The 25,985-nt window shown below is 51.3% G+C and overlaps 1 protein-coding gene across 2 annotated transcripts in view; it reads left to right on the top strand.

The window, feature by feature from the left end:
• Positions 1–25,985, top strand: part of PPP2R2B (protein phosphatase 2 regulatory subunit Bbeta) — a 56,776-nt gene extending 30,791 nt beyond the window's left edge. For both annotated transcript variants that reach the window (XM_071758633.1, XM_071758634.1), the window contains exons 2-9: positions 9,747–9,844; positions 10,717–10,882; positions 11,915–12,027; positions 17,935–18,112; positions 19,493–19,657; positions 22,974–23,143; positions 23,322–23,413; positions 23,994–25,985. In XM_071758633.1, the coding sequence (XP_071614734.1) occupies positions 9,747–9,844; positions 10,717–10,882; positions 11,915–12,027; positions 17,935–18,112; positions 19,493–19,657; positions 22,974–23,143; positions 23,322–23,413; positions 23,994–24,273 (1,262 nt within the window). In that variant the 3' untranslated portion in view covers positions 24,274–25,985. The remainder of the gene's footprint in view (positions 1–9,746; positions 9,845–10,716; positions 10,883–11,914; positions 12,028–17,934; positions 18,113–19,492; positions 19,658–22,973; positions 23,144–23,321; positions 23,414–23,993) is intronic.

Genomic DNA, 25,985 nt, shown 5'->3' on the forward strand with positions numbered 1-25,985 from the left:
CTAATGGGAAGGCTTTGCCAGAGAGTGATCAGCGGGTGCTTCTTGTTGTTATTAAAGGGCCCCTCAGTGTTCTGCTGAATGGATGTTTCTTGCAGATGATCAGCAGCCTAGCTTGATCCAACTGTGGACATCTTTAAGCTTAAAGATACCAGTTCTCTTGTGTTAAAGATGAATTCTCGTTATCCCAACCTGGCAGATCCTAAAATAGCATTGCCATGACCTCTCTGTTTCAGGTGCAGACTGAGTAGTGATTTATTACTCAACGAAGTAAGCTAGGTTATTTCTTTTTTGGGCAGACAGGAGGAGGTGTTCCAGCAGGTTTTTTCATCGTTGCCTAAGTTGGGAGAAGAGTACCACAGCCAGGTGTGTACCTGAAATTCCTGATCAGTTTTAAGAATAAATATTTTGTATTTATACTTGCAGTTTATAAACCAAGTATTTTTTAAAATCTCTGTTACTTACCAGCCAGAGACACAATGCTTTGTTACTCAGACAGATCACAGAAAGACCCAGGGTGAGGGCAGCATGTGACACTTGTGCATTGTGCCACAGGCAGCACGGTGCCAGGCTTTGCCATGGGGCATCACAGAGGCAGGAGCTACCTAGCCTGGAAACTGGGAAAGAGGTCTGGTACAGTTCCTGAACCCTTGCATCAGGTGATGCTGAATGCTACCGGGCACTGAGATGTTCACTGACATGCTGCAGACCCACACCAGCAAAACCAGCACAGTTCTAAGGATTGGGCTCATTTATAGCTGTAATCTCCTCCTTCAGCCACTGCACAAATTACTTTTAAGCACTTAATTTCAGTGGCTCAGGACTTAATGAACCTAACACTAAATTGAAAGAAAGAAAGTTTAATTAAAATGCTGCATGGAAAATGTCCTGAGACAAGCTCTTCCAGGAGCAGATTGAAAGTGATCGCACAGACATCCGGCTTCTGGGGGAAGAAATGTTAAAGTAGGCAGAAAAATCTAGTTTATGATGAGCAGAAAGAGCATGTGCTGTGGCCTGGCCCTGCACAGAGGCGCTCTCAAGCTTTTCCTGGGTTGAGGTGGGTTTTTGCATTGCTGCTAGAGGAGTTGGTGCCTTTGGGTGCCTGCAGGGACAGGGCACATCCCTGAGGTCAGGTTGACTTGCCCTGGTTGCTGGGACATAGGGTGGCTCTGGTGGAGTGGGTACGGCCATGAACTTGGAGCAGCATTGCCCAGCACTGCTGGGCTGCAGCTGCTTGGGCCCAGCATGGAGAAATCCTCCTGTGATACCTTCCTACTTGATAGAGCCCCAGATGTTGGATTAAGCCATCTTTAGCTGATTAAATTCAAATCCATGCAACAAACGCCAGGGACTGTCTGCACATAGCTTTAGTGTGTTTGCTTTCCCCTAAATATAGAATTGGGATCGGAAGCACATTCTGTCAAACCCCAGCAGTCCCTGAGGGCTGGGGCTTCCACGTGTGCTTTCTTCAAAGATAGATTGTGGCAGGGGTGCAGATTATCTGAGCACTCAGTATCCGTGTCTGTGAGAAACTGCACGTGCAGGAGGAACTCTGGGTGGTGTTTGCTGCGTGTTGTGGGTCCAGTGTTCAACCTCAGTGCCTGTTCCAGGGGCACCAAACTGGAATAATGAGACTGAGAATGGCACTGGTGTGAGATCGTAATGAATTTAGGTCATAAGCTGAAAACAGATGCTGTGCATGAGAGGAAAGATTTGCCACTTCCAAATTTTCCTTGCTTAGCTGACATTTGGGTACTTCTAATTCAGATTAAAAAAAAACAAGACAAAACAATAGCTTTTGCTGATACACTGACAGATGGTCTCAGCAAGCTGACCAGAAAGACAGACTGCATGGCACACTGAGAGCTTTGGCAAACACCCTGGTGCCTGCACACTGACCCTCTGCCTGGAATAACAGTAGAACAGGGATCTACATCAGGTGTGTCAGGGCTGCCTGGGTCTGCAAGCACCCTGAGAGCAGGTGTCTGTGCTGATGCTGGTCAGGACATTGCTGTTGTGGTCAGCACAGTGTTATCTTTGTGTTCCTGCTGAGGGTACAGATCTTTTAAATACAAAGAGCTCGGCACTGTTAATGTCTGTGAATCTGTGTTTCTGTGTCAGCTGTTCTCAGCCAGCAGTGATGGCACTGCAAACTGCAGATTTTCAGGAGGTATTTGGAAACCAGACCCCTTTCTGGGTTGCTTATTCCTTTATGCACAGTCTCTTGGTAGAGCTGGGAGAGAGCCCGAGGCTTGTAGGAATCCTCAGGGTTTTCAAATGTGTCAGTGTGGAAGGGGTGAAGTGGAGGATCTGACTGATGCTCAGGTGCTTTTTACAAAGTCTAATTTATTTTAAGAGCATATTTTTGCAGGCAGATTTTCTGTGACGATTCCTAAGCCCAAATCAGCCATATTGAGGAGGTTTTCCAGTCCTTTGCCTCTCTGCCTCTTGGCAGAAGGATGGCAGTGTAAAGCCTGCAGCCAGCCAAGGCACAGGATGCAGTGGGATGGGGGACAGCAGGGTGGGCAGCTGGCACCAGGCACAAACTGCTGTGGGACTGTGTCCCTCCTGGGCACTGCTCCTCTGCTCCCCTGCAGCAGTAGGAATGTGGTGGGCATGTGATGGAAGGCTCTGTGTGTGTGTGTGTGTGTGTGTTTGTGTGCAGGCAAGAGGAATATGGAAAGAGCAGTAAAAAGAGAAGAAACCTGATAGAGGAAATTATGGGGTTTGGTAATGGCATGATTTGTGGTGGGTTTTGTTCACTTTGAAATTACTTTGGGATCCCCACAGGGTTGGCCATGCCCCCCTGTGCAGGGAGCACCTCTGGATGGCATGGGGATGAGGGACCTCCTGCATGGTGTGCTCAGGACACACACAGCAGGTGTCAGTTCTCAAAGTGAGGTATTTGTGCTGGTAGAGAGATTCTTTGGGTCCCCCACTCATTGCCTTGCTTCACACCCTGTTCCACCATCTCAGGCGTAATGTATATTATAAACATATAGATATAAATAAGGTTTTTGTAGCCTTATCAATTAAAAATGGTTACTAATTCAAGACTTGCATGTCTGAAGGAGTTTATGCATCACACGTGTGAATCCACAACCCTCTGTGTCAAGACACTTTGGGGTGACAAAGAAGTATCTCTGTGCCATGTAAAGTTATGCTTGTCTGAATCCTTCTGCTGGCTTTCCTTTCTACTTTATTGTTCTGAGCTCTCCCATTGCATTTTGAAGCTCCATGGTTTCTGCGTTTATCTCCAGGGGAGTGTTTGGTTGTTGCTGCTCCATGATGGGGACAGAGCTCTGCCTGAGCACCCGGTACTGCCAGAGCCACTGCCATGACATTGCTTCCTCCTCAGCTCTCCCTTCCAGCAGCTACAGGGAATTAAACCTTGTGAGGGTGGGGGGAGAGAAGCAAGTCCACATTGTTCCCTGGAGCTGCCCTGGGGGGATGCTGCCGGAGGGAAGCTTCATTCGTCTGGGTTGGCAGCACTGGATTATTCTTTGATCTAACAAGGGCAGGGAAATTTTGAATGTGCCAGTATTTTTAGCACTTAAATCTAGGAGAGTTATTCCATTTTGGGGAAGAGCAGCCGCTGCTGCTAGCTCTGCAGCATCTCATCATCATGACTTGAAGCTGTACCCTGGAGCAGAGCTGGGCAGCGTCTCCATCCCACCCTGGAGCTGCCGGGGGTCCCACACCAGTGCAAGCCAAGCAGAGAACAGGGCTGGCAATGGGGCAGGGAGCAGGGCTGGGCTTTCCCCAGGGCTTTGAGGTGCCCTGGCATGGAGTTGTTCCTGGTGTCCTCCTTTGCTGCAGCTCTGGAATGGGGGGGTCTGGCAGCAGCTGTGCCGTGGTGTTTCCGGGCATTTTGCTGATGATCCCAGACACTCACTGGGCTTAATGCAGTGGAATTGATTTCTGTTTGCCAAGCTATCATTCACCTCAGCAGGTAAAAATCAATGGAGATCAATCAGATGATATTTTGCATGCTATTAGATTCCAGTTTAACCTCTGACACCCTCTCCCCTGCCCATCCATATCCCCCGTCAGGGGCCACGCAGCTTGGGGAGGACTGGTGGGGCTCAGCCCTGAGGGTCACACTCTGCCCTGTTCTGATGGGGCTTGGGTGGTGAGGAAAGCCATGTTTAGCCCCCTCTGTGTTTGGGACTGGCCTTTGATTGGTTGGGTTGAGCTGAGTTCGGGTTTTTTTCTGTTGTAAATCTGAACTTACAGAGTTGAGAGTGGGTCACAGCTCCTTTCAAAGTTCTTTTGGTGTTCAAGCCTGCACCTTGGCATTTTCACAACTCTCCATCAAAACTCTGTGAATCTGTGCCTAGAGCTCTGACACACAGCATGAATTCCTCACTGCTGGCAACCTGTGTGCTTCAGGGTCAGTAGAGAAGCCTGCTATCTCCTTTTTTTATTATTATTTAAGAGGCAGACAAAAAGGGAAACCAAAGGGATTTCTCTTAACCAGTGAAATGCAAAGAGTCTCACAATTTCCTGAGCAAAATAAAACCCACAGCTGGCACTGAGGTTCAGAGCCAGGAGTCCTCCTCAGGAGGATTGGGGGTTGTGCTGCATTATTCACTGAGAACTCAAGGTTTTCATCCTCCTCAAACCCCCTTTCTGAGCAGGGGTCCATGGAGCAGTGAGATGCAGGGGTGATGCTTCACCTATGCCAAGACCCCACAGGCGGCCCAGGGTGGGCTCGGGCTCTGGCCCTCCCATTACCAGGCACGACTGTGTCCTTCAGTTCTCTCCCTAAGCCCTTTAATTTTTCATGACCTCCTCGTTCTTCCTTCATCCACACGAATGGTTTCAGATGTAGGTTTTGTTCTCCACCTGATGACATCCCATTTTCTTTCTCCATTGCAGCCAGCAGCAGGCTGGGGGGTGGCCGTGCAGCACCTCCTCCTGTCCCTGGTGGGCACAGTGTCCCCTCTGCTCAGCAAAGCCCCTCTGCCCTCACTCTGTCCAAGGGGCTGGCTTGGGGGGCTGGGGACAGATGTGAGTTATCACCCCACACTCACCAGTGTTAAACTGGATTTGACAACTCTCAGCCTGGGATCTGAACGATCTAAATCCTTTCTTTGGCAGCCTGGTTTGCTGTTATTTATGGTGCTTCCCAGTTCATTGTCATCTGAGGAGCTGGAGGCTGTGTGTGCCGTGCCATTCTCTGGGAGATTTACACAAACCCCAGGGATGGAGCACGGGGAGCGGCGCTGCCACTGCGGGTTCCCCCGCAGCCCCAGAGTGACCCTGGGGTAACCCAGGAGAGCTCTGGAGGTTAAGAGCTGCTGTAACGCACATACCTCAGCTGGAAGGGTTATTGTGGCCTGCAGGTGGATTTTTCCCTGGCTTTCCCTATGCTGAACCTCCCTCTGGCTGCTGGGTGTGAGCACTGCCCTGTGCCATAGGGCTGGCAGTGTGACATGATGGGGGGCATGTGGCAGTGGGCAGGGCCCCGGGGAGCTGGGGGACACCCCCTGACCTGTGGGTCTGAGCCCAGGGATGCCCCTGCCACCAGGCAGCAGCTGTCCTGTTGTGCCATGGAGCTCACAGGCTGGACAATGGAGTTGTAGTGTGCAAATGGGGGGCACATCCTGTGGGACATGAGTGGTGTCCACGTGGCCTCCCCACAAGGACCCATGTTACCAGGGCCCTTCTGCTTGGAGCTGTTGCTGATGCTGCAACAGGCAGGGTGAGCTGGGAGCAGGGATGAGGTGGTTGGGATGCTCCAGAGGCATTGTCAATGTGCTTGGGATGCTCCAGGAGCAGGGATGGGGCACCCAGCCCCCTGCACTGGGGGACAGAGGAGAGGGGCAGCAGCTTGGGCAGCTCCTGCTCGGGGCCAGGCTGCTCCAGGGATGCAGGTCTTGGCACCAACTCCAGCTCCCCTGGTTTTGTCTTTTCTCTTTTTAATAACAGGTTCATTTTCCAGTTCCTCGTAGAGGGCATGCCTTCCCTCCACACCAGGAGAGGAGGAGGGGGGTGTGCGTATTATAAATTTCCTATTTTTCTGATAAAACTGTATTGCTATGGTGGAAATCAAATCCTGTCTTTGGTATTTTTAGCATGAAAGTGTGAAGGAGCAGTGAAGGAGCAGTGATGCTGAGGACGGGTGTGCTGGCAGAGGGGAGGGTCTCCATGGAAACTGTTTTCTTTAAATTCCCACATTCAGGGCACCAGGCGTGTAGGAGGTGATGAGGGAAATGGAAAAGGGAAAAAAAAAAAAAAGAAAAAGAGAGAAGCTTTTTTTTTTTTTTCCCTTTCTGTTGTCAAAAAACTGCTGTGGGAACCTTATGTGACTGGGGCGTAAATTATTGATCATTTCAATGTGAATACATGTGAATTTTAATTAATAATTACCCTGTCCTGTCTCTCAAGTGTGGTGGGTGGGGATGAGCGGGCAGCAGCCTGTGACTGGCCAGCCTGTGCTGGAGGGGCCTGAGTCTGTGGAGAGAGGGCTTTGAGAAGGGCCTGATGCTGCACCCTGCTCCTCCATTGTGCCTTCCTCCTCCTCCACCCTCAGGGATGTTTTCCTGCACACCAGAGCCCTTGGGAAGGGAACCCAGTGCCCAGACTGTGGGTGTTTTGGGGAGATGCTCCTGTCTCCATCTCCAGGTTGGATGCTTCTGCTCATGAGAAGATCTTTTTATTGCTAGGGTTTTTTTGAGGTGTGGAGTTGTGCTCCTTGTCTGAAATCCTGATGCCTGAGAGCAAACAGTCGCTCCAGGTGTTCAGGGGACCTGCACCCCCCTCCCCATGGATGTAGAACAAATGGGTGGAGGGGCCAGGAGGGCTGGAGAGTGCTCATGGTGCTCAGCTCAGCATTTCAGGGGGCTCTGCTGGGAAGGTGATGCTTGAGGTAGCAGGTGCTGTCTGAGAAATGTCTCACTGCAGCACAGAGAGTTATTTTTAATTCATTGAAAAGTGAATGACCTAAAACCAGCAGCTGGTGATGGGGAAGATTAAATAGTGCAGAACAGATAAATTTTCAACTGAGTAATTTTAGAGGGGACACAATACTGCTCAGTGCAGGGTGCACATCAGCACTGCCAGGCTGTGGCCTCTGCAGCTCCTGCTCCAGCAGGATTTCCCAGCCCAAATGTTCCTTGCCAGCCTTTGACCCGTGTTCACAAATACCTGTCCTCTTCTTTGGGAGGTATTCACGGAGTGTTGTGGCTGTTTTGTTCACTGACATTTTGCTAATTTAATTGCTGAGGTTCCAGCTTCAGTGCAGGCTCCTTGCAATGGTTACCCTCATGCAAGGGACTTTGTGGGTCCCTGCTGCTCTGGCCCATTGGCTGGGCAAATCCAATGTTAAAGAACTGGGTGGGTTTTTCATGGTAGATACTTGTCTAAAAGCAGGTTGTTGATCTCCTTCTCTGTTCTGGGAAAATGAAGTGACCCAGCTGTGTGTTGAGCTCAGGGGCTGTGCAGAGGAGGGAAGCTTGGTGAAGGGAGAGTGGGGACATGGTGGTCACAGCAGATGGTGCCTGGCCACCTCCAGTCCATGCTGGATGTGAAATGGGGACCTGGAGGTGATGGGCTGATGCGGTCATGGATTGTAAACCTGTTGGCAAGAGGTGGTCTGTTAAAAGAGGTTTTGAAGAGTGTGCTGAAGAACAGCAGAAGCAATCAAGAAGTATGTGTAGATTATATTGCTTGAGGGAAACTGGGACAAAAACCCAGCTGGAAACCTTCAGTGCTCTGTTGTCTTGGTTGCTAAATGGGAAGGGTATTTAACCAGGGGTTCAAACCCAGTGGAGAGAGGATGTGGGGAAGTTCAGAGTCTGGTGACTGATATCCCTGGCTCTGCTGCAGGTGGCCTGGCTCCTGCTGGGATGGGCCAGGGCAGAGCTCATCCCTTCAGCACCACGTTTCAGCCTTTGTATTGACATTGGTCATGGGTGGTTCCAAACTTTCCAGAGGCCCACTGGGGCTGTCTGAGGCAGAAGGGGCTCTATGGGAGGGAATTAAATCCTTCTCCTTGGAGCTTTCCAGGCTCAGCAGGATGAGGCATTACCATCCACCTCCTGGGGCTTGCTTCTGCAGCACCATCTCTGTCTGCAGTGAAATCCTCTCCTTGTAGCTATTCATAGCCACTAAGCATTGTAAATGAATTAAGATGAAGTTCAGAATGCATTCACCTGTCACTGTGAACGTGCTTCATGCTGGAGAGGTGGGACAGGATGAGGAAGATGTAGGGGGATTAATTGGAGCAGCCTGGAGTTCATCACTCACCTGCCTGCAGCCATCTGGATATTCACAGCCCAGCAGATGTGGTGGGCACCCTGCACCTCCTGCGGGACAGGGAAAACCCAGAGAGGGAACAAGGATGTCCTGCAAGACAGAGTGGTGGGCAGGGGTGTGAATTGAGGATGGTCTCGTGTCCCCAGCTGCTCTGAACCCAAGGGCCCATGGCCACAACCACCTGGCTCGGCAGCAGAGGAGGAGAACCCCGGGTCAGCTGCTGATTGGGGCAGATGGTGTGCCAAATTTGGGGGGATGTGCCATACTGGAGGGGTGTGAGCCATACTGGGGCTGTGTGTGCCATACTGGGGGGCTGTGTGTGCCATACTGGAGGGGTGTGAGCCATACTGGGGGTGTGTGTGCCATACTGGGGGCTGTGTTTGCCATACTGGAGGGGTGTGAGCCATACTGGGGGTGTGTGTGCCATACTGGGGGGCTGTGTGTGCCATACTGGGGGTGCCTGAGGCTGTGGGTGGGCTGGGGGCAGTGAAGTGTGCCGGTGAGCAGCCACGGGCCGTGCAGCCCTGCTGGTGCTGGGGGGCTGCAGAATTGAGAGGAAAAAGGCCTGTGGACCCATCAGCCACCCCAGTGGGCACGCTGTGGCCATGGGCACAACTCGGTGCCCATCACTCCAAGCTGCACCCCGCACTGGGATGGGTCCCCGGGCTGCCTCCCTCCATCCCCCTGGCTCAGCGCTGTGCTCTGGGCTCTGGGGAGCACCAGTTGGGCAGTAATTGCCATGGAATTAACCTCTGACATTCTGCTAAAAATAGGCCGAATAAATCCAGTCATTAGCAGCTCTCCTGCCTGCTTTGCCTCAAGGGTAAACACTGCAGATTAAAGCGTTTACAAGTTACAGGTCCAGGAGCATTTCCTGGCTTCTCTCTGCAGCCCGGCACCAGTCCCTGCTGGGGCATTTTGCCTCCTTGTTTGTGGGGAAGGGCATTGGTGTGAGCTGGTGGCTTTTGGGGTGATAGAGGGTTGGAAGGTGTCACTTCAGTTATAGGCAGTAAGGAAATCTGGAAAGAGGCAGAGAAAAAGGGCACAGCTGGGTGGGTTCAGGTGGGAATACAGAGGTGTCCTCATGTGTCTGTTCCCTCTTCTTGTTGGAGGCAAAGCACCTCCCCAGGCTGCAAGGGGAGCATACTGTGCCATGCCATGCCATGCCACGCCGTGCCATGCCATGCCAGGCTGTGCCCAGCCACCCTGCTCCATGCCCAAGCTGCCAGCAGCATTCCCTTGGCAGTGCTTGGCAAGGAGATGGAAATATCCTGAATTTGGGTCAGGGCCAGGGGTGCTGAGCAGGTCTTGGTTCGTAACAGCAAAGTTCCCAATAGCTCTGGCTGTTATGGTTATAGACAACAGAAAGAGGGAGGTCTGGGGGATGCCACGGGGGACGAGGTGCTGACAAGCCACGTAGCTGTGCTTTCCAGACGCCTGTGAAAGCCAATCTGTGGTTACTTAAATTGTCTTTGTCTTCTTTCCAGCTGACATCATCTCTACAGTAGAATTCAACCACACCGGAGAATTACTAGCAACAGGGGACAAGGGGGGCCGTGTTGTAATATTTCAGCGTGAGCAGGAGGTAAGTGCCAGTGAATGCAAAATGCCCATTTTATCCTTTTAAGAGAAGCTTCCTGCTGTTTCCTAATCCGTCTGTGTCACTCCTAACCTCAGGTCTCTCCTGGCAGACTCCAAATAGAAAAAGCGACTGTTAACATGAGCAGGACCAGGTTTCATCTCATAAAACACCCTCCAAACCCAAATCCTTTTGCTGTGGATGCAGCTCTGTGCAGCCCAGCGTACAGGGGGGTCACACTGGCACATTTGAGTGGGCTGCAGGCATCTGTCCTGTGGCAAGCGCCACCCCAAAGCCCCCCAAATGCCAAAATATCCAAAATGAACACAAAGCAGAGGTGGACGAGACAGTCACGTTTCCTTGCTGAAAGGTTTTTTCCCAGGAGATGTTAACAAACTCTCTCTCCTCTCTCTGGGGAGGTTCCTGCCATTCCTGAAGCCATCCCAGTTGGCTGCTCTGGCACGGTGCTGGGGGACAGCCCTGTCTGAGCCATGGGCACCCCCCTCCCTGGGGCTGTGTTTGCTGCTGGTGGAAGGGATGAGTCAGGCCTGGCTGTGACAAGTGTCACGTTCTGGTGAAGGTTTGAGATTTTCCCCATGGGTACAGCCTCCAAATTCCTTCTCTGTATGGAGAGGAGCGGTTGGTTAAAGGTTCCACTCACACACACTTCCTCAGCCTTCCCAGCAGTATTTAATTTCTCTCTGCTCTCTCATTTCCTTCTCCCTTCCCATGGAGCACATCAGCCTCCAGGAGCTGCTGTGCCAGGAGAGGCCAAGACTTGGCTTCCAGACCCAGACAGACTCTCGCTACCCCTAACAAACCCTCAAAACCTGAAGAGTCACCAGGAAACGTTCTCTCCTCTCATTTCCATCCCGCAGAGCAAGAATCAGCCCCACCGCCGGGGAGAGTACAATGTCTACAGCACCTTCCAGAGCCACGAGCCGGAGTTCGATTACCTGAAAAGTTTGGAGATTGAGGAGAAAATCAACAAGATCCGATGGCTGCCACAGCAGAACGCAGCCTATTTCCTGCTCTCCACCAATGGTATGTGGCCACCACAGCCCCAGCCATGTCCCCTGGGACCCTGCAGAGGGATGGGCCCTTCCCTGAGGTGTTTTTTGGGGAAAAAAAATGTGTTAAAAAAATGCTGGCACTCTTCAGGGTGACATGAGCAGGAACCTGGCCAGGGCTGTCTGGCAGAGCTCAGTTTCCATGCAGGAGGTTTTGTCCTTATTTCACAGCATCTGTTCCCTGCAAGGGAGGGGTGGACTCTTTTTCCCCTTGCTGACAACTTTTCTTTTTTTAAAAAAAACAAAACAAAACAAAACAAAAAAACCCACACCTTATTTGTTTCAACTTGCAGCTGTGTTCATCTCAGCAGTTCCATGTTATGTTCTGATAAATATCAAGAGGATCGGGGAATATTAGTTGGGATGAATGGAACCTTAAGATGGATATGACTTAATTACTTCAAGGGAAAAGGAGGGGTCTAATTATCTTCTATAACCAACCTACTTTGTATTATAGAATTGACTCTATTGATCATTGTAATAAAATTCAAAGACTTATTAAATTCATTTGGGGGAAGAATCATTGAAATGCAATGAAGATTAATTATAGAGCATAATGTTCTGTTAATTGAGTTTTTAAATAGTTTTTTGATTAACAGGGATATTATCTTTCCATTTGGGATGGTGTTTCATATGCTATCAGGTTATCAAAATGATTCTTTTAGAAATACTCCTGTGTTATTCTGTTCCATTTTGTCCTTAGTGCTAAACTAACATCACATATAGAAACCCCCTGTAGTAGAGCAGGTTGATAAAACCAGAATTAATGGCACTCTACTGGAGTTGCCAGGTAAAGGAGCAAATGAAGATGGATGGTACAGTTGTGCAGGGAACCTGATGGAAGTGATGATAAAGTACTGACAGAGTCTCTGCCAGGAGAGAGGGAAGAAAACACCTTTCTTCAGAACAAAACCACACCTTCCCGAGGCCTCTTCCCCTTGGGGCTCGGTGGCACTGGGTGCCCACGTGCCCCCATGTCAGCCCTGACCCCCTCCTCTCCCCCCAGATAAAACAGTGAAGCTGTGGAAGGTCAGCGAGCGGGACAAGAGGCCCGAGGGATACAACCTCAAGGATGAGGACGGCCGTCTCCGAGACCCCTCCATGATCACTGTACTACGGGTGAGTGGGGGGCACAGGGCTGCCCAGGAACCTTTCTTCTGGAGTCCCTGGGTGGGAATCGCTGCCAGTGCCCCCTGCCTGCCACCGGAGATGCTGTCGTGGTGCAGGGGTGGGTGCTGGAGCTCCTGCATCCCAGGGGCCCTGCAGCAGGAGCACTTTACATGAGTTTTGCTCCCAGGCTATAGGGGTTACCACCGGGCTGGATCCCGATCCACGCGTGAACGCCCGCGGCTGCCTCCTCCCCTCTGTGCTGGGGGCTGGGATGTGCAGACCCTGTTAGAGGTGCTGTTAACCCCACCACTGCTCCGGTGGAGACCCCCGATGGAGACCCCCGGGGGTACGGAGGGCTCGGGGGTGTGGGGTCCCTCAGGGAGCAGGGTGTTTCTCTGCAAACGGGGAGAAGCTGTGCTTGTGCTCCCCTCCACGGGAGAGCAGAAATGGGCAGTAACTCCTGTAACCCACAGGCCTAGAGGTGCCAAGTGTGCAGGAATTTTGCCATGATATTAGTGAGACCAGACCAGCATGTAATTTATTAACATCCTGTCAGAATTTGCATTTTGAGTACCTGGGGGTTTCGTATTTATATGTATTAAATTGTTCCTATCATTACCCTTGGCTCACTTTGATGGCTTCCAGGTCTGCAGCAGATGAAGCTGTTGAGAACCCCAGACAGGTAGTTAATGCCCATCTCCGTGCTGAGTTGCTCCTGGTGGCTGGCAGGCATTTTTCTTTACAGAGCAAGAAAACATTTTATTTCATGTATATATGTATCTGCTGTCATGTTTCAGGCAGCGTTTCCAGCCTCATGTGCTGTTCCCCAGACAGCCCGTGGGAGGAGTTCACTCGGGATGTGATGTGGGAGCTGGGGGGCAGGACAGGAGCCGGTGCTGCTGTGGGATGTCACTCGGGTCAGTGCCTCCCTCCCTGCCCCAACACACTGCAAAGCCCTGGGTGCTCTGGGGTCACTGTTTTGCCAGCATCTGCTGTCAGTGTTGGTCCCATGCCCAGGGGCTCCTGAGCACCCAAACACTGCTGCCCCCTGTGCCAAACAGCAAGGGCAAGGTCAGGGCTTGTGAGGGAGCAATTGTGGAATATTGTTTTATTTTATTTTATAGTGTATCCTCTAAGAACTTTGAATTTCTGGCGGGAGTGAAGCAGCTTTGTAGTCCAAAATGAATGTGATGCTCTTCCTTTTCCAACACAAACAGTGTAACCCCTTAGGCAAAATATTTCGTTACGTTTTGACATTTGGGAATGAAACTTCTTAACCAGGGTGTAAATGCTCAGGATTATGGTTATTAGTGCATCCCTCTGCAGCCTGCTGTCCCTGAGGGTGGCAGATTGAGGAGTGTCCTGCCAGCCCTGGTTTGAGATAGTGTTTTGAGGAATTTACCTTGATATTTACATAGTTGCAACCATTTTGCTGCAGCTTGGTGTGTCTTTGAGGTTTAGTTGTCCTGTGATGCTTGTGCTTTGGAGTAAAGCTGCGTCCACCCACAGTTTAATTTTTGACCACAGACAAGGGAAAAAAAAGGTTTTAAAACCACCTGACTGCAATCATCTCTCAGCCATTCGTCATAGTGGTTTAACTGCACTTGATGAGCATTGTTCTCTGAGGGATTTCTAACCCACAGAGTGCAGAAGGAGCATTTAACTCTGCCTAAACTGTAAAGCAAACATTTTGCAGTCATTAAAAGAGCTCCACTCGCTTGGATAGCCCCCAGTCTCATAGCTGGTTTGGGGAGCAGCAGCAGATACTGAAGGATGCTCTTGTGTCAGCCACCTCCCATTCTCAATCCAATCAAGGGATTTCTTATTGCCCCACATCTGCAGAGAGGCTCTGGTTAGGGACTCCCCTCCTTCGTCCCAGCCCCTGCTGCCCTTCAGAAACCCAGCCCAACATCCCTGCCCTGGGCAGCTGATCTCTGCCCCGAGCACTCCAGGTGTTGGTAAGAAAGAAAATGGTCTTGGGTGGCCCAGGGGCCCAGGGGACCAGCTGTCCTGGGCAGCAGGGCTGTGTCTCACCCTGGCACTGGTGGCTCTGGAGATTGCCATGGTACTGAGGGTGCTTCCCTGTGGACACCTCCCTGGGTGAGGAATGACCCTCCCAGGCCAAGTGTGGTGTGGGTGAGACGGGCAGGGATGTGCCAGGTTCTTGGTGTTTGTAGCTATCCCAGAGCTCTCTGATTCAGAGCTCCCACAAAATCCATCATAAAGTTTAGTTTGTATCCCCCATTTTGCCAAAGCACTTGGGTTTCCTGGCTCCTGGGTGCAGTTTTCTGAGGAGGGTGTGCTGTGTTCCTGCTGCATCCAATGCACCCTGTGTGATGGGAGAGGGAGTGGGATGGGGGGGTGCTTTGAAGAAGGATTGTTGTGCTGCTGCGTGGCTGCCCAGCAAAGAGATGTGTCTGTCTTCTCCTTGCATGCATTATCATTTAAATGACAAGATAATGTGAAACATTTGGCTTTTTTTTTTTTTTTTTGGCTATAAAATGCACATGGCAGAACTAATCAATTTCAAATGATCATCATCAAACCATTGCCACAGAAACAGAAAAGAAAAAAGAAGTCTTTTCCCATTTTCATTAGTGGCTTACATTACTGCAGAGCAGCTCTCTGTGTAACACTTGCATGCTCTGCTGCCCTTGGGCAGCCCAGACCCTCTGCCCAAGGAGAGGCTCCCCACCATGTGTGCCATCACTGGTCTGGGACCTGTGGGACCTGTGGCATCTGTGGGATCTGTGGGATCTGTGGGATGGGCAGGCCAGGGGGTGCCTGGTTGTTGTCACTTGTGAAGCAGTGCCCTGGGCTCAGTCTCCTGGGCTGCAGGGCTGGGGCTCTGCAGTCACCAAGCTGTTAACAGTGGTTCCCTGGCACTGTGAGTTGAATACTTTCTTTACTGGTGAAAACTCACTATTCATCCTTTCAATATTTGTAAACTCACCTTGAAATGCTGGTGACCAGAACTGACCTTTCACATATTTTTTTTCATCTCTTCATTCACAGCAATTACACTGCTGGTATCTGTGTCTAGACATACTGTAAAAACAATGTCAATGCAAAACCAGTGTGCTGGGCAGAATTATCAAGGAGACTGGGGTCGTTCTGCATGTGTGTTTGCTAATGTGGTTGTGCTTCTACACACTTCTCCCAGGAAAATTAGGCAAATTGTAAACTGCCTGGTGGGACTTTACTGGCAACAGTGTCAATGTGATGCTTTGGCAGGGAGGGACTCCTCTGGGGAAGAGAGGTGGGACCAGAAGCTTTATCAGCCAGGTGGACCTGTAATGAGATGGAAGGCTTGTCCCCTGCACTTTCCACTCATTGTGGGAAAGGTCCAGTAAGGCAAAATCCTGACAAGCATAGAATTGTCATTCTGCTGTGAAAATGGTGTCTGATGCACATTTTGCCTGCAAAATACTAATCTGCAGGCAGCATTGTCCAGCTAGAGAGGATGCCCTGTGGAGGTAAGAGATAAACATGGGGAGCACGTTCTGAGGAGCTCAGCTGCTGGAGCAGGTGAAGGACTTTGCCAGATTTGTTCAGGAGCAGCAAGCTCTGCCATGGAGGTAACTGGAGCTGAGGCATCATTCCTTTCCCCTGTGTTTGGGAACTCCCTGCCCTGCAGAGGAGGCTTTCCTGAGGAACCTCTGCCTCCCTCCAGACCACATCCATCACCACCCTGGTGTCAGTGGACATGAGAGACAGGGAAAGCAGAAACCTCCTGGGGTCAGGGGGCAGAGCAGGGAAGCAGCAGCAATTCCTGACCTGTCCTTACTTCACCGTGGTCTCTCACTCCCTGGCTGGGGGCAGCAGGACAGGGAGCACCAGTGGTGGGAAGGGGCCACGCCAGCTCCCAACACACCCCAGCCACCCAGGAAATGAGTTTTATGGCTGGAGGCAGATTTAGTGCCTCATTAACTCTGGACAGGAGAAACCTTCACAGACAAGGAGAGAGGAATCATGTGTGATGTGTACTTTGAGTGAATGGGGCTGGCTCTTTTGCAGGGGGTGCTTGCTAAAGACAGAAAGAAAAAATTAAGACATATTTTGTTTTAAATGAAAAATGACTGGCATGCTCCCCCCCCCTTCCCTGAAAGCAGACAGTAATTTAATTTATTAGTGGTTTATTTTATTTGACAGCCTTTCTATGTACTTGATGTGGTTTGTTACACTGAATTACCCTTTAATAATGGGTATATATAATACCAGAGTCTGCCCTGCAGGTTGGATGCTCAGAGGAGGTCTCTGTGATGGTGAGGATTGCCATGGCAATGCTGGTGGGAGCTGGCTGCTTTGGCTTGGTCACCGTGTGCTTCCAAAAAACCAAAAAGACCAGATTTCAGCTGCTTTCATTTTGCCCCATTTGTTAGGAGCTTTGTCTTCACTGCCCTGAGCTGCTCCTGCCTTCACTGCTGGGCTTCTCCTGTCATGGGATGAGGTCCCTGAGCTGGTGTGTGTCCCCAGCCCATTCCTGGCTTCTCCTGTCTCCAGCTGCCAGTGTTCTCGTGTTTAAGCACTTCTTGTTGATACCCCTGAGCAAAAGCTCACAGCACAGGGTGAGAAGGAGCACGGGCACTTGCTGTTTTCCGTGTTCCAGAGCGATTCTTGATGCTGTAGCAGATAAAACCCCTGCCTTAACAACAGACTCACAGATGGACAGGCTTGTTCCTCTCCTGGGGTTTTACCTGGTGATGGACCAACTAACACACATTAAAAAAAACCACCAAAACCTTCCCAGAATTTGTCTCTGAAGTAGCATGTGGACAATGTCCTTGGCTGAGGAGTTCCTCTCAGTTCTGTGGCTGTGTCCACCTGAGAGCCAGGCAAGAGTTGTGCTGGGCCATGGTGGCTGCAGGCTGGGGAGCTGCTGGGCTCCTGACGGGGCCAGGGATGGGGACTGTCCTGGGGCTTGGCTGTCAGCATCATCTGAGTGAAGCCTTTGCTGTGCTAGTGTCTGTGCCCTGGGCTGGATGTAGCTGTTGAACCTTTTGCACAGTGTCCTGTGTCCCACAGGCTGAATGACAGCCCCAGACCCCTGATCCCTGAGCAGGGCATGAGCCCCATCCCCAGATGGCTGAGCAGAGCCCTTCCATGGCAAACGATGCATCATTGGCTGTGTCAGGCTGCATTAGCGGCCAGGCTCATCACATTAGGCTCAGGCTCCGAGCTGGCAGTCCCGGTGCTCCAGTGTCACTCAAGCTGGCTGTCACACTCCCATCCCCACCTCTGCAGCCCTGGGAAATCTCTTTGGGCAGCAGACAGACGATGCTCACAGTAATGAAGTGGCTGGAGGGAGCAGCTCTCTGGCAATCAGCCTCACAGGCTGACACCTTCCCAGTGCACTGTGTCTCAAGTTGTTACTTACACTGCTCCTCCTGTGTGCTGCTCTTGCTGCATCTCTCTCCATCCCATAATGTTTATATGAGTTATGCTTATTAATCTAAAGGCAAATGTGCATGTCTCCGTTTCCAGTCCCTCCATCTGTCCCTGCATGTTCCTTGTCTCGTCTCTCACCTCTGTCCACTGTGAAACAAGCAAGCAAACAAACAAAGTTAAAAGAAAAATCTGTGCTGACCTGGATCTCTCCAGAAATATATTTCTGTTAGAATTCAGATTCTGGTTGACACTGGCAAAGCAAGGCTGGAGTGAGTTTTGTCTGTTTTTCCCAGGAAGGAAGGGTTGCTGCAGTAAAGATCTGAGCAGGGCTGCTGCTGCCTCTCTTCAGATTTAAAGGCTTTGGTGTCCCTGTGTGTCCTCCTGCTGGTGCACTCAGAAAGTCCTTAGGGTTCCTGGGTGGGGACGTGTTCAGAGGTGGGTGGATGGAGCCCATGGGGGTGTCCCCCATGCCAGGTGGGACCCCAGACCCTGTCCCTGTGTGCTGATGCTCTGCTTCCCACCCCACAGGTTCCCGTGCTCCGGCCCATGGACCTGATGGTGGAGGCCACCCCCCGGAGGGTGTTTGCCAATGCTCACACCTACCACATCAACTCCATCTCTGTCAACAGCGATTACGAGACCTACATGTCAGCAGATGACCTGAGGATAAACCTGTGGAACTTTGAAATCACAAATCAAAGTTTTAGTATCCTTTGGTGCCTGCCCTCAGCAGCTCCTTGCTGGTCCCAACCCAGCCAAAAGCAGGAGGAAGGGAGGTAGGTGGAAAAGCCCTGGGAGCCCAGACATCTGCCAAAGTCAGAGGGAGAATGAGAAAGCTGGATGGGGAGACAGGGTCCTGGAGAAGGTGAGTGGTGGAGAGAAATCTGGAAGGTCTGACCCCCTGGGAGGCAGCAGAGCTGATCCCCTGCCAGTGTCCATGCCCACTGTGATGGTGATGAGCAGGAGTCTCAGTGTCTCACCTGAAGGTCTCAGTTCCTCCAGCAAGGGCTGGCAGGGGCTCAGGAGCAGGGGATGATGCTGTCCTGGTGCAGGGCTGGGCTGGCATCTCTGCTGCTGCCTCCCCAGGTTTCCAATTCTGCCTGCAGGGTGTGCATGGGGAGGGAGAGGTCTGCAGGTGATGGAGAAGACAGATGCCCTGGGGGAGAGGGAGAGGGGAAATACTAATCCTGCTTTATACCCTGCAGCAGGGTGACAGGCTGCCAATCACAGCCCTGCAAATGAGGTGGTGCCAAGTCACCCTTGTAACAGCAGCCATAGGAATAACAGCAGGACACTAATCATCACTGATATTTATATCCTGTTTCCTACTGAGAAATCCCCCAGGGCACGTGGCAAATTTAGGCAGCTGGAGAGGATTTCAGCAGCCACTGGAGTGTGGCTGGTGGGGGCTGGAGGTGGGTGGGGATGGGCAGTGCTGACACGTCTGTCACTTTTTGGGTTAGAAGATGAGGCGTGCTGAGTTTGGGTAAGACCTCAGGGAGTTTGGATGAGGAGAGTTGGCCAAGGTGCAAGTGCAGCACTTAAAATACTTGATAAGAACTGATGGAGAAACATCACCAGAGGGATGCCCACCCAGATGTCCCATTCCTCTGGCTTGCCAGTCTGTCAATGTCACCTCTGCCCAGTGCCCTGGAGCCCCTTCCTGGGATCTCTTTTGGCTGCACTTGGCCAAGCCGTGGGACCAGCCCCACTGGGCTCTCCCTGGTGGGAAATTCTGTCATCCTCTGCATCTTTTTGTTTAACTCCTGTCGTGTCAGGAACAGCAGGATCTCAATCTGCATTCCAGGGAAAGGTGCTGTTTCTTTCCCTCCCCCCTGGGCAGTGAGTGAATCGCCCCATGCTGGGTGTCTGGCTCACTCTGTAAGACCTGGAGCTGCTTCCAGCAGTGATCACTGCCTGGGTGTCAGGCTGGGAGGGTCCCTTGTCACCTGGCCCTGGCTGGCCCTGGCTCAGCACTGCCCGGGATGGTGCTGCTCTCCTGGGAACACCTTGGTTTGGGTGCCCCGAGATGTCCTGGGGAGGGCAGCAAGGGAAGAGCCGGGGGCTCCTTGACTCTCCCTGCCAGACATCGTGGACATCAAGCCGGCCAACATGGAGGAGCTGACAGAGGTGATCACAGCTGCTGAGTTCCACCCCCACCACTGCAACACCTTTGTCTACAGCAGCAGCAAAGGCACCATCCGTCTGTGCGACATGCGCACCGCTGCCCTCTGCGACCGCCACGCCAAGTGTGAGTGTGGCCAGGACGGGGGAAACACCCCAAAAAGGGGAGTGCAGAGCAGCCTGGGCTCAGCTCTGCCCTGACACCTCACCCCATCCTCCCCTGGGATGTGCTGGGCTCTGGTCCCACATGCCCCGGGGCTCCCCTGGGCACTGAAAGGAGGTGTTTCCCCTGGCTGCTGTCCCCATGCCCTTTGGGGACTGCTGACTGCTGTCTGGGGTGGGCTGGCTGTGCTGGAAATGGGACATTAAGATGGGACAGACCTAAAGGGGTTTGGTCTCTGCCTTTACAAGAGTGAAATGTAGCAGAAGCCAGGGCTGCTGTGCTCTGTGACCAGGCAGCTAAACTCCTCTGTCTCCTGTTCTTGTTTGAATTTTCTTCAGAAACTGGTCAGTATCTTGTGGGGAAAAAAAAAACCAAAAAACCAACATGTGCAAGTTACTGAAGCCCCACGCTAATAGTGGACATCCAGAGAGCACCTGGGTGCATTTCAGGTTTAGGTTTCCTGGAGGCAACAGGGAATTACACACCAGCTATTGCTCCTGAGCTGCAGTCACAGCTGGACACCAGGTTTTAAGCTGGAGTAAAGTGGATGGAGGAGAAGGTTTGCATCACTGCCTGGGAGCTTGGAGATACCCAGTGACAGTTTTCCCAAATCCTCAGCAAAACACCTTTCTGTTCCTGCATTTCCAGAACACAATTAAGGAGCAAACAAAATTCATTCTCCTGACACTTCATCAGCAGAAGCCCCCCCAGCATCCCTCTTTGTCTGGGCACTGCTGCATTCCCCCGGGGCTCACCTGATTCCTGGCTGGGTTTGACCCCTCCTGTGACATTTCCTCATTGATTTCCCTCCCTCCCTCAGGAGCATCAGCCTCTGTCAATTGCAGTTCAGAGGATCCGTGAGTCGAAATTGAGACAGTTCATCAAAGTTCAAAATGAAAAGCAGCAGTGGCTTTAGGAGGAGAATCCTCCAATGCAGACATTTAATAACTGTCAGTGTTTCATAAAAATGCAGAGGGTAGCACGGCACATCCCAGTCATGTTTATTTAGACAGATGCTGTGTGCTGCTCGGGGTCAGCTTTTACTGATATGCTGCTCTTATTAAATTCTGTTTGCCCATTTTATTTGAGGCTCCTGCCACAGGTGAGGCTGTGTGTGAGGAGCCTCTGGTGCCCACAGCTGTGTCTTGTCTGGAGCCCCTCGTGGGAAGGCAAAGGGGAGACTGGAGCAGCTGCAATACCTGCAAAAGGAATCTTGCTCTGAAAATCACATGGGAAGGTGAGGGAAACCTCTGTGGAGGGTCACCACAGTTATTTCCCCATAGCAAAAGGCATTGGGCTTCCCATTTTTACTCCAAGCAGCCACCTGTGGTGGTACCCACCAAACTCCTGGAACTAAAGGCTCCAAGTGCAGCCTGCTTCCCAAAGGGAAGCCTTTGCCTACAGCAGCACGGACACACGTTTATTCTCTGCTGAAAAGATTTTCAGCTTCAGTTAGAAAGCAGCTGCAGACGAAGCTGCTTTGATGAGGAACCCACCAGCCTTCAGGTGTTACCTTGGGGTATTGCAGATGGAACTCTAGAAAAGCAAAGCCCCTCCTCTACATGGCTGCTGCAGGTGGTAGAGAGGGGCCGAGGGCTCCCCGAGGAGCAGGGGCACCCCATGGGCCAAGGCTCCCTTCCTAACCACCACAGAGTTTGCTCTGCCCAGGGAGGAGGTTCTGGGGAGGGGCTGGCAGAGGGAGCAGCTCCTGCCCCCTGTCAGGGGAAAAGAGGTTTGTTGTGTAACAGAGAATTAGTGCTCAGAAATCCTTTCCATGAGCTCAGCAGCCTGGTTCTGCTGCTGCAGCAGGAGAAAAGCCTTCAGACAGGGAGCAAAAATAGCTTTGCAAGCCCCTGCCCAGCCCAGCTGTGTGCTGTGGTCCCACTTGGTGCTTTGTCTGGGAGGAAGAGAAGTGGTGGCCAGTCCTGGGAACAGCACAGAATCTCAGCAGGGAATACCTATGGATGGATTGGATTGGATGGACCAATGGGTAGCTGGGGTGGATTGACCAAATAGCTCAGATGGATCCATGGATAGCTTGGGTAGATTGATCCAAAGTCCTCTCATCTGACGGGTTGCTCAGGGCAGCTGCTGTGACCTGGAAGCCAGGATGCACAAAAGAGGAGGAGGACAGAGAGGGGAAGTAGGCTCTGCCAGCCACATCTTTCCAAGGAGAGGGGAGCAATGGGGTGAAACACGTGTGTCTGGACCAAGTTAATTTCTCTGACCTCTGTGGTTTGGTCTGGGTAGCCAAACCAACTCTGGCAACACACATTTGCTCCCATCTCCCAGCCACAGCATGTTCTCTCTACCTATTTTTTTCCTTTCAGGCCTTTTATAGAGGAAAAAGGTTTCATGAATAGAGCAGAGAGAGCTGATTCCCTGTTAGAAAATTCACTTCTTTGTGCAGACAAATCCAGTGCTGGGGACCCGTGGGGTGAGTGAGCTGAGCTGAGCCCTCAACTGTCCCAGGTTTTAGTTGGAGCAGATCAGAGCTGGTAGTGTCACCCAGAAACCAATAATCTCCTTCCTCCAACCCCACCAGGAGCTAATGATGTCCTGCAGTGGGCAGTGCCATCCCTGGTTTGCAGCCAGATCATTTATACCAGCACATCAGGCAGTGGTTCCACCATCTGGGTGTGGAAAGAGGGGGCTGGACAGATGTCCCTGCACCAGCAGCATCTCAAGGGGTGTTTTTGTTTTTTTTTTAAAGCCATACTTGCCCAGCTGATGTTACTTGGAAATGAAATTTGTAAATACATTTGATTTGGAACTTCATCTGTCTCCTTCAAACTGTAGAAGCTGTGATTTATTCAAAGACTGATCAGATTAAATCCGTGGGTTGCAGTGGCTATAAAATATTTACATGGACTTTTGGTTAGGCTGCACATTGATTTCCAGAGAGCAGAGGTGGCGTGCAAGGCTCTAAATCTCTGGGTTTCTCAGTGCTGTTGACAGATTGGTCTCTGATGATCCTCCTTACTCATCGCACGCGTTAGGAACAAAGGAGCTTCAGTTGTGCCAAGAAAAATGCATAAAAATGCAGGCATGTCCCGGGTCTAGGACACACAGAGGAGTGGGGAGTGTTGGGCTGTGGTGCTGTGGTGACATCCCGTGGGGACACGGGTGCCTCTGAAGGTGACTGGAGCCTCCTTTGCTGTGTGGTTCTGAAGCTCTGGGGGTGTCTGCTCCCCTCCCAGGAGCATCCTGCAGTGACAGGATGGGGACAGGGAGCTCCTGCCTTGTCTGACACCGGGGTTTGTCCTTTCCTCTTGTGCAGTTTTTGAAGAGCCCGAAGACCCCAGTAACCGGTCGTTTTTTTCTGAGATCATCTCCTCCATCTCCGATGTCAAATTCAGCCACAGTGGGAGGTACATCATGACCCGGGACTATCTCACAGTCAAGGTGTGGGACCTGAACATGGAGAACCGACCCATTGAGACCTACCAGGTGAGTGTGGGAGGGGTGGGCACCCCCAGGGGTTGGGCACCACCGTGGTGAGTCTGGTGAGTGGCAGTGCCGTGCTGTTAAATCCTGTAAAATGAACGAGGAATGGTTAAAGATGGACAGTGCCATTTGCAGGGGGATCATTACCCCGTCAGGCCTGACTCCATCCTCCCTCTGGCAGGTCCATGACTACCTGAGGAGCAAGCTCTGCTCTCTCTATGAGAACGACTGCATCTTCGATAAGTTCGAGTGTGTCTGGAATGGCTCCGACAGGTGAGCGGCTCTGGGTGGCCCTGTGGCTGCCACGTGGTCCCCACATCATCCCCACATCATCCCCACCCTGCCTGGAGAGGTCCCCGTGGGTAAAAGAGGGATCCCCTAGACCCACAGCCCTGCACCCTGACACTGCTGAGGGTCCCAGCTGGGATCCTGGCTCCCTTCTGGGGGGGATCCATCTCCTGTCTCCATCTCACCCACGTCTGGAGGAGGGGTTGAGGTGTTTGGCTCTGGATTGCCAGAGCCCTCTTCCTCATGGAGGTGGAGGCATTGGGATGGACTGCCCAGGGAAGCGGTGGAGTCCCCATCCCTGGAGGTGTTTGAGGAGAGGCACTCAGTGCCATGGTCTGACTGATGTGCTGGGGTTAGCTTGATGATCTCAGAGGTCTTTTCCAGCCTCGGTGATTCCGTGACTCTCTCACCTGAATTTCCTCCCCACTGCACGTTCCCTGGGTTCAGGAGGACCTGAGAATAAACCCGAGCCTTTGGGTGCAGGACCCCCCAGTGCTGGTGTTGTTGTTGTTCCTCTGGGGGTGTCAGCCTCCTGGTGACCCCCTGCCTCCTCCTGTCCCCTCAGTGTCATCATGACCGGATCCTACAACAACTTCTTCCGCATGTTCGACCGCAACACCAAGCGGGACGTGACCCTGGAGGCCTCTCGGGAGAACAGCAAACCCCGCGCCGTCCTCAAACCCCGCAAGGTCTGCGTGGGGGGCAAGAGGAGGAAAGATGAAATTAGCGTGGACAGTCTGGACTTTAGCAAAAAGATCCTGCACACAGCTTGGCACCCCTCCGAGAACATCATCGCCGTGGCAGCAACAAATAACCTGTATATATTCCAGGACAAGGTTAACTAGGAGGACAAGTTGTTCTTTAGGGTTCTCATGTACTGAACACTAGTAAACACAAGATTTCAAATGGGTTTTTTCTTTCTTTTTTCTTTTTTTTTTTTTCTTTCTTTTTTTCTTTTTTTTTTTTTTTCCTTCTTTTCCCCTTTTCCTTCCTGTTCCTGTGTTCAGTTGTTGCTCTGCAGTGGCTGTGCAGAGGGAGCCCTCCTGCGCCCCAGAGGGGTGGGAGCACCCCCAGCAGACACCACATTTCTCTTTATTTACACACTGAGTGTTAAGGTGTAACGGGGGGTGGGGGGTGGTGGTCTGCTGATGCACCAGCGTGGAAGGGGGCAGTTTTGGGGGGGCTGTGCTGGGCACACACCCCCCACCCTGGGGATTTTGGGGTACAGCAGCCCCACTCGTGCTGTTTTAAACCTGATCCTAGAAATACTCCACGTGTTAGGTTGCCAGATCCAGACCATCTGCCCCTTTGCCATTCTTCACGTTTGTCTTTTTCTATTTTTTTTTTCCGTGTGTGTTTCTACCAACAGAGACAGCAAAACCAAACGTAAAATAGGAAAGTTGAGAATTGCAATGGACAAGCTTAGAGGGGGGGATCTGCTGCACCCCAAGATGGTTCTGCTGCAGCCAGGCTGCTGCCTCCCCCCACCCCACAGAACTGCTCCTGAGGATTTGGCTTTGTAGATACTGTGGTGCCTTTTTTGGTATATGAAATACCTTTATAAATGATGCTTCCAAACTGCATTGATTGCAAACCAAACTGAACCTGGGCTTTTCTTCTGCATTTCTTGTCTTTAGCTTTGGTCATTTCTACTTGTTCTGTTATAAGCTCTTGCATGTTGTTACTCTTTCTCTCTCTCTCTCTCTCTCTCTCTGTTTTAATTAATTAATTTATTTATTCATTTTTTTTTAAAGATAAAGTATAAGTTGCTAATTTATGACCTTCTAAAAAAAAGAATCCAACCATATACTGCTGTTGGCACCTGACTGCTTCAGGGAGAGGCTGTCTGGGGTCCTACGTTATAATAATAATGATAATAATAAAAACAATAACTCTTCCTCTTTGCATGGCAAGGCTGCCCCTTTCTACTCTGAAGATTTTTCAGGTCCCTCTTTTTCTTGAGCAACTGTTCAATAAAAAAAAAAAGAAGCACTATTTCAGTCAAGCTGCAAAAAAAGCAAATGAATACATAGTCAATTAAAAAAAAAAAATAAATTCAACACTGTCACTTTAGAAGTGGCTCGGTCAGGGTGACCCTCCTGGCCCAGGGGGACCCCACCCGCACCTACATCCCGGCAGGGACATTCCCAAGGTCTGGTCCCACTGGGACAAGCTCTCAGCCTGTCCCTCCACAGCCTCCCAGCTCTGGTACCAGAGGAATGGATCACAGGGACCACGGGGAGAACCTGGAGCTGTGCAGGGGGGGTCCCCAGCCCAGACCCCCCCCCCTGCCCCGCGTGGGGACAGCGGCGCCGTCAGAGGAGTGACCACAAGGGACAAGACAAAGGGCACTGGGTTACAGACCTGGTACCAGTGATGGCTTCCAGGAGTAACTCTGTTGTTTGTTTTGTTTTGTTTTTTTAAATAAAATGGTAAATAAATAAAAAAAAAAATAGCAAGAGTAAATGAACCATTTTTTAAAAACAAATGTTCTTTTTTTGGTTCTTGTAAAGAAAGCCTACACTCTGGTATCAGAAGTAAATTTGTCCCAAACGTA

Source organism: Heliangelus exortis, chromosome 15 (genome assembly GCF_036169615.1).
Source record: "Heliangelus exortis chromosome 15, bHelExo1.hap1, whole genome shotgun sequence".
NCBI lineage: Eukaryota > Metazoa > Chordata > Aves > Apodiformes > Trochilidae > Heliangelus > Heliangelus exortis.